General features: G+C 38.8%; 2 protein-coding genes across 2 annotated transcripts; both read left to right on the top strand.

Moving 5' to 3' along the window:
* Positions 1 to 265: 265 nt before the first annotated feature.
* Positions 266 to 1470, top strand: LOC101474566 (troponin I, fast skeletal muscle-like). The gene is made up of 4 exons (XM_076889751.1): positions 266 to 367; positions 715 to 801; positions 1133 to 1313; positions 1445 to 1470. The coding sequence occupies exons 1-4, from the start codon at positions 266 to 268 to the stop codon at positions 1468 to 1470; spliced, it is 396 nt and encodes a 131-aa protein (XP_076745866.1).
* A 382-nt stretch (positions 1471 to 1852) lies between these two features.
* On the top strand, positions 1853 to 8105 carry aph1b (aph-1B gamma-secretase subunit). Its single transcript, XM_004573304.3, has 6 exons — positions 1853 to 2132; positions 3087 to 3257; positions 3635 to 3708; positions 5495 to 5617; positions 6138 to 6265; positions 6678 to 8105. The coding sequence occupies exons 1-6, from the start codon at positions 2020 to 2022 to the stop codon at positions 6843 to 6845; spliced, it is 777 nt and encodes a 258-aa protein (XP_004573361.2). The 5' UTR covers positions 1853 to 2019; the 3' UTR covers positions 6846 to 8105.
* The last annotated feature ends 361 nt before the right edge of the window (positions 8106 to 8466 follow it).

The raw sequence follows: 8466 nt of genomic DNA, 5'->3' as shown, positions 1-8466 counted from the left end.
TCAGTGCTAGATAGGTGTACAGTGGGCAGTGAGTATATGTTTCCTTGAAAATTTATTTGAGGATTCAGTTTGGCTGTTCAGTAAAGGAAGCACCTCTTTATTGTAAACAAATCAAGGGAAAGGAAAGCACTAGCAGTAATGTGTTATTTAAGCACAGTGCATTTACAAACTCACCTGATCAAAACGGCCTGACTGTGTTTGATAGTCATCTTCTGCCATCTTCTCCTCCCTCTCTCAGAGCTTGGTGCTGCAAGTTGGCCAAGAAATGCTGGAAGAGGAAGCCCGAGAAGCTGAGAGGGAGAAAATGCAGTACTTGGAAGAGAATTGCACAGCCCTTTTCATTCCTGGCAGTATGCAGGATCTCCAGGTAAACCTACGGCACCTGGAGAATTTGTTCATGACTGATGATTAACTTAGCAGGCTTTTTGTTCACCTATGGAAGCTGTAGTTTGGTTTTAGAGGAGAAAGTATTTGTTCTGGTGCACTTGCCTTTAACATCCATAACATCACCGGAAAATGAAAGTGTGCAAGCTCTACTCTTCCTCTGTATCCATCCCCTACCCAGCAACTATAGAAAGTTGGAGATGATAGAAAACTTGCTTTGTAAGAAAAATGTTCAGGATAGTACACTGCTGTTAAGTGTGTCGTGTTTATGATTGAAAAAACAGACAAACAAATAAACTTTCTCACTCCTTCTATCTATCATAACTCCAGGAGCTGTGTTGCAAACTTCACAAGCAGATTGATTTGGTGGATGAGGAGCGATACAACATGGAGGTCAAAGTGGCAAAATCCAACAAGGTGTTGTATTCAGAAGCTTCTTCTGCCATTATAAAGTTATACAGTTATACAGTATAATTATTATACAGTATATATATATACTGTATGTATATATAATTATACAGTTATAACACCTCCCGATGTAAGGTTTATGCCACAGCTCCCCTAAAGTAACAGTATATGTAATTGCCAAAATCATTTTTCATTTTTTCTGTATTGGCAAGATCTTTAATCAAAGTGACATTTTTTTAGTTTAAAAATAATTTTTAAAAATTTATTCTAATTTATTCTAAAATGTTTGTTGTTGTTATTACCAAAACACATATGTCTGAACAACAGTGTTCTATGTCAGGTTGATGACCTTAAGTTGAAGATTCAGTATCTGAATGGGAGGTTTAAGAAGCCAGTCCTGAAAAAGGTGCGGATGTCAGCCGATGCCATGCTGGCTGGCCTGCTGGGCTCCAAACATAAAGTGTCCATGGACCTGAGAGCCAGCCTTAAGCAGGTTAAGAAGGAAGTGAAGGACGAGGTAGGTGCTTTTGATGTTATATTAGGCAGATGGAGCACATAGTAGCATCCTTCACTGAAAAAAATTAGTAAGATCAGAACGCAACATGAAAGGCTTCACTTTTTGTTACTGCTTTCCTTTGAATGTGTTTCTTAGGAGAAGCAAACGGGCGACTGGGGTAAAAAAAAATCAAAGACAAAACTGGCATGGGTGGAAGAAAAAAGATGTTCGATACAGAGCCTTAAATGTCAGCATGTTTTTTCTGCAGTTCACCACTGCCAAGATTTGCCAGAAGTCCCTTTTTTAAATAAATAAAAAAGAATAAATCCAGTGGTGTTCTGATGTATTTAATGAATGTAATTTGACAAATGCAAACAGGCTGATAAAGAGCACAGGCTGTGAATGTTCCGCATGCGTATAAATCGAGGTGAACTCGTTTTATGAATTCCAAGAGCAAGAAATGAGACAGAAGTGTTGAAAAGCAGCTGAAAAAATGTTTTCTAAATCCGTCCAGCTCATTATTAATAAAGTTTTTTTTTTTTTTTTTGGTAGGGTTGTCGGTCACGTGAGAATACGCGACGTCACGAAAACCCTGTGATACACTGGTTGTGGAAGTAAATCAGTACTGGCAACAGAGGGCTGCTTTCTTTCTAATATTTCCAGATAAATACCTGTAAATAGAGCAAAACCAACCGCTTTAAGACGCTGAATTACCCTTCCTCAGAACCAAAATGACAGCGGCGGTGTTTTTCGGCTGCACCTTTATCGCCTTCGGCCCAGCCATCGCGTTGTTCCTGTTTACCATTTCCCGGGAGCCGCTGAGAGTCATTTTCCTCATAGCAGGGTGAGAGTTAAACATTCACTGGTCATAACGGACGGCAATTGACTTAAATATATAATAATTTGGTAATTACAGATGCTACTGCCACGTTATATTGAATAAATCCCAACCTTTAGACAGTGTTAGCTTACTAGCTAACCGATCGTTTCGTTTCTTAGCTGATGTGCTATCATTAGCTTCTATTCTCTGGTATTATGGTCTTACACTTTGCTGGTTTTTTTCTTTAGCCATACGTCACCACATTCCGATTTACACAGCTTCATAAATACACCGACCTTTTAAAGTTTTAAAGCCCCAGCAATGCCTGATATTAGCCACCCAAAGATAGGAAAGAGCTAGCTTAATGAGAGCCTGAGGGACTTTTATTAGTTTTGTTTCTTATGGATCTTGCAGATATTGGAGGATGCTGACGACTTATGTCAGTAAAAGGTGGCTGTATACACACACGTAGTTAGTTAGCACTATGGTGGATTGGCTTTTGAAATAATTCATTGCTATTGTAGTGTTATAGGGTTCAGATACGGTCTTGACCTAAGTGAGATATAAGCTTGTGATCATAATTGTGGTTGTTGATTGATAACATACATCTTACCGGTTAATTTGTAAAAGTGCCGTGACGTTACGTTTGTGTTCGTTGACACTTTGTCTCCTTGTTATGGTCAATTAATTCTTGCTATTTGAAGTAAAAGTAACTAAATAGTCCTCTGGTATCTCAAGATAATCCTGATTGTGCTATCACTTCGGTGCTGCTCCTCAGTTCCTCCTCAGTCTGGAAGTATTTTTTTCTTAACCCTCCCTTTACTTTCATTTAATTGGCTGACCCTCGCAAATAGAACTGTTGAAAAAATAAAGGAGTCAGGCTTCTGGGCTCACAGCAATGCTGGAATTGCTGTGAGCCCAGAAGCTTTGAGATAGCAGTGTGGGTAATATCTGTTTTCTTTGTTCTCATTCTTTCAGGGCATTTTTCTGGCTGGTGTCGCTGCTGTTCTCCTCCCTGGTGTGGTTCATCTCGGTTCAGATCAGTAATAAAGAGAGCGCGGCTCAGCAGAAAGGCCTGCTCATCTTTGGCGTGGTGCTGTCTGTGCTCTTACAGGAAACCTTCCGCTTCGCTTACTACAAGCTACTAAAGTAAGTGGCCGCCACCATGTTTAACTGTTTTATACTTTATATAGTGTGACTCCAGAGAACTGTTTCTTACTAGAAGAGCTGAAAGCCCATACTTCAACTTCCTCAACACGTATTCACTATTTATTATTTATTTAACTAAGAAATATTAAAGCATGACCTCTGAATTCTGCACTGTATCGTTGTTGTCCCTTGATGAGTGTCTGTCTCAGTTGTCTCAGTTTCACACTCTTCAGTGTGAACTTGTACAATTTTCATTGTTCATCTCAGATCATCTTCCACTAAATGACATACTTTCATAACTGACATATTTTCTATTCATGTTCTGTAGCACACAGTGAGACTCAGAACCAAAACTCTGTGTGTGTGTTTTCCTGCAGGAAAGCAAATGAAGGCCTCCTCACTCTCAGCCAGGAGGAGACCATGCCCATCTCCATCCGACAGCTGGCCTATGGTACACTTAGTCTGCACATCATCTTCTGTGCTTCATATCACCTACTGGTAGCATATTCATTCACCCACGATTCTGCCAGAAGACAGAACATTGAGCACTGGTTACCTCTTTACAACTTTATCATTGTTTGTTTTTGGTTTTAAAACTCACTTTTGTACTATTCTGTAAAAAATTTTTTTTAAATATACAAGAAACATTAGCATAAAAATGGCAAATGCACTGTATGGACAAAAGCACTGGACCACATGCATATTATAGCTATAGGAGCTGCTCAGCCATATAGACCCATACCTTGAAGCTTCCAGCACAGTGTTTGTGCTGATGTCAATATCAGTGGTTTTAATGGGGAGGATTGGAGCTCTGCAATGCCACTTAGTGATCATAAAATATCTATGGGGAAATTTCACAAACAGACTATTTACAATGATCATATTCTACTACATTGCTACACTCTAGTTCAGTGAGCTCTTTAGAGTGACCCCTTGTTTCACAAACATTTGTAAAGCGAGACTTCATGGAAAGATGCTTGATTTTACACACCTGTATTCAGATGTTAAGAGGTGTGGATCGAAACCTTTGGCCGTATATCATATGAGCACAAACTGTGAAAGTGCTACCGTCGTTGTTGCTAACGACAAAGCATTAAAACAGGCGCTTGTCCGTGCGTAGTGTGGTTATATTAAATATAAGAGAAAGAGAGAACTTTAAGAAATGAATATAGCCACAACAGTGACCATCAAAACAATGAAAAAAATATTGCCGTAAACATTTTATTAGGCGACACCATGAAACAAACGATAGCGTAAAATCAAACGATAGACGATATCGAACAGCCCTAGTGGTCCCTAGCTATAATGCGGTGCGCTGTTTCGTGGATTTTCTTTGGTGCAATTTTGCAGGTTTTTTTTTAAGCAGCACATTGTGTTCTGCATCCTGATTGGCCGTAGACCATTGTCAATCAATCTCCTCTGTGCTGTGTCTCCTGTACAGTACAGAATGTCTCCAGCTTGTCGAATTTACATAAATCTTTGATCGCTTGCAGTGTGACTCTGAAGTACTGTACTGTATGTTTGTAAATTTTCTCCCCAACAAACAACAATGTTAATGAAACGTTTTGCACCGTCAAAGGCACCTGTGGTAGCACCCAAAAGGCAGAGGAAGATGGTAACCATAGCACAAAAAGTTGGACTTCTGGACATGCTAAGGGAAGATAGAAGTTACCATATTTTTCGGACCATAAGGCACACTGCATTATGAGGTGCATTAAGTAAAACAAAACAGTCAGATAAGTCAAACTTTACTCAAGTCATTCTTCCACCATTGATTCATTAATGTTGAATTCTCTGGCAGCTGCTCTATTCCCATGTTCTGGACCTGAAACAGGGTTTGATCTTTGGTTTCATTCTACAATACTGGACTTATTTTTCTATGAAGGTTTGAATTTTGAGGGTGTTTAAACAAGAGAGAAAAATGTTCATGCCTGTCTGAGAAAACTGTCTAAAGTGTCTAGTGAGGAGTGTTACAGCCTTAAAACATCTATAATAATTGTGAAAAAAATGAAATTGGCTACTTTGTGGACTTCACCTATCGCGGGTTATTTTTACAATGTAATTCCTGTGATAAGGGACCATTCAATTCAATTCAATTCAATTTTATTTATATAGCGCCAAATCACAACATAAGTCGCCTCAAGGCCATTCATCTTGCATAGTGCCGAATTTGCTTTGGGATTAGCATCGCACAGTCTTTCTTATGTCTCAGCTGTCTTCTCATTCTTTTGTCTCAGTTTCAGGTCTCGGCTTCGGCTTCATGAGCGGAGCGTTCTCTGTGGTGAACATCCTGGCTGACTCAGCAGGGCCGGGGACTGTGGGGATCCATGGAGACTCGCAGCACTACTTCCTGTCCTCAGGTAACAATTAGCATGTACTTGTTTTTTGTTTGTTGTTTATTTTATTGTCAAAAACCTTTACGTTTCTGCCGTTGAGCGAGTCCATAGATTCGTAAAACCTTTTTCTTTCTTGTGTTCTCTTCACACACACACACACACACACACACACACACACACACACACACACACACACACACACACACACACACACACACACACCAGATGAACTACTTCCACTGCTGGAACCAGAGTCCAGACGGGGAGATTCTTATTCTACTTTGGAGTATAAATGATTGTGTCTTTGTTTTTGTTTTTTCTTTCACTTTTGAGCCAGTTGCCACAAAAAAACTATGTATTTCAGAGTTTTGGACTTCTAGCTGAAACAATACAGAGCACAGAATAAATGTATTATGTTCTATTGTGTGGTCTTATTAAAAAGCATTCTGGGAAATGTTGCATTAAAACTAATCGCCGTTAAAAGTGTAACTATATTAGATTTATATGTAGAACATGATTTGTTAAAATTGCACGTCTCTTTCAGCCTTCATGACGATGGCCATCATCCTGCTTCACATGTTTTGGGGCGTTGTTTTCTTTGATGCTTGTGAGAAGCAGCGCTGGTGGGCGGTGGCAGCCGTTGTCATCAGTCACCTCTTGGTCTCCTGTCTGGTGAGTGTGGTTTGTACGGAATGTGGACTTGAGTCTATGTGAAGGCAGGAAAAAACACTAACAAGAGCTCACAGTCAAAAACTATGCAAGGAAAGTATTTTTATGTCTTAAATGTCTTGAGTCAGTTTTCTTTTTTTTTTTTAAATCAAACCTCTCAAGCCTCATAAATCTTCTCTTTTTATTTTATTATAGTATATTATAGTATCTTATAGTAAATAAGAGTCATGTTTTCGGGGCACACGACGGTGCTTGGACAAACGGCCATTTAACAACATCAACTTGGCGACTCAGATTTGTAATGAAAGTCTCTCTTGCTCTCTCTTTATATGCCTGCAATTAGTTACTTTAAAGAATTGAGATAAAATACTAAACAGTGTCCACTGATGTTTTTTTATCTCGTCTTCTACCGCAGACCTTCCAGAACCCTGAGTACGTCGCAAGCCTTGTTCCCACCTACGTCATCCTGTTCCTAATGGGTGTCTGGGCGTTCTACTCCGCCGGCGGCTCGCTCAAGAACCTCAAACTCTGCCTCACCTGCAAAGACAAGGACTTGCTTCTTGCCAACCACAGGCCTAGATAACGCAGCACACCTAGCAGTGTGCAGGACTCTTTATACAAGGATCACAGAGATCCCACACAAACACACACACACATTGGACACAGTGAGGAAGGAGTGTTAACCCTGTTAAATCTGCTATTTGATTTGAGACTTTCATCATCTTAAGCGTTAAAACATTTAAAAGGTTTTGTGGGAACAAAGATGGGAGATCGTTTTGATTCCAGTCCAGCTTGGAAAAGGTTTTTATTCAACAGTATAACATATCCATTTTGGCTAACTGTGTGCCCTTTTTGTGGTCTGCACTGTAAGAAAAAACAAACCCACAGAAGATACTTTAGATTGGGGGCTTAAAGCAGCAGCACTCTTTATACATACTCTCAGATGCTTCAAATCTTTCCTAGTGTTTTATTATTTCTAAAGAAAATGTGTATATAATTATGCATTTTTGAATTCCCTAATGTGTAAATATTAAAACCTTTCTTCAAGGTGCGATATGCTGTCTGTGGTCTGAATATGAACCTGCGTTTGATTCTAAATGCACTTGCTAATGATTACTAATTGTTTGTAATCAGTCATCAGTCAGTCAGTAATCTTGACGTAATAGACCCTTGAGCAAATAGAAAGTAGAGAATCTAAATCAAACAAAATAGTTTCTTTTGTTGTTTGTCCTTGTGTGTTTTGGTTGTTCTTATGAGTGCAAGGATTTAGGATAAAGAATTATTTACAAACATTTTGTTTCTGTGCCTGATTTTGTTTTTGATCATCTTTTGTATTTGTAGATTCTGTCTGCTGTGTCTCCCAAGGATGGGAGGTACATTAGAGATGTAAATTGTATCCATGTTTGCATTGAGTTCATTACTTTTCTGCCTTGTTTTGGCACTTTGCTACATGACAAAATGTGATTTGGTGTAGTCTTATAGGTGGAGATGAGCCTGTTAGCTGGTCAGTTGGTACACCAGGCTGAAACTGATAGAACAATCCTGCAATAACTCTTACCTTCATGATGTCATGCTGTTTAATCCTACTGTAATTCAAAGAGAAGTGTTTCTTTTGTGAGTTATATCCAAGAAATGGGGAAAGAAATTATTGTGTGCTCACTTTCAGTTTTTACTTCATATTGTAAAACACATTCAGCTCTCCCTCTGCATTAAGTTAACTTTAAATTTCTTGTTTATTTCTAGAAGGTTGCATTTCCTTTTATCACCATTGTTGGATAGGTTTTAAGTGTGTACAATACTTCAATGACTAAAGGAATAATAATAAAAAATGATATTCCTGTCATTCTTTATATCAATTGATTAATTAAGCTATTGTTTTTTTAACAGGTGTTTTACAGGTGCCCATGATTATTCACTAGTGACTGTGTAAAATATATTTAAAATTGTCTGATTAGTATAAAAAGAAACTAAAGATTTTCAGTTTTCCTTTACTGCCAACTCCAAAAACCAAGCACATGTTCACACCAAAGATTTCTGCTTAAATAGGATATTTTATGACAAATTTCTCCTCTTTGTTTCTTTTCTTTCACTCTACTAGAGCAACTTTGCATGATACCAATTTCTGTACTTCATCTACTGTCTGAAACAAGGATTTTGGCTCCTCCCCCTTGCGTTAACCCAGCTTCCCACCCCCCCTCCCCCCT

Source organism: Maylandia zebra, linkage group LG1 (genome assembly GCF_041146795.1).
Source record: "Maylandia zebra isolate NMK-2024a linkage group LG1, Mzebra_GT3a, whole genome shotgun sequence".
NCBI classification, from domain to species: Eukaryota; Metazoa; Chordata; class Actinopteri; order Cichliformes; family Cichlidae; genus Maylandia; species Maylandia zebra.
This window is presented reverse-complemented; position numbering and strand designations above follow the sequence as displayed.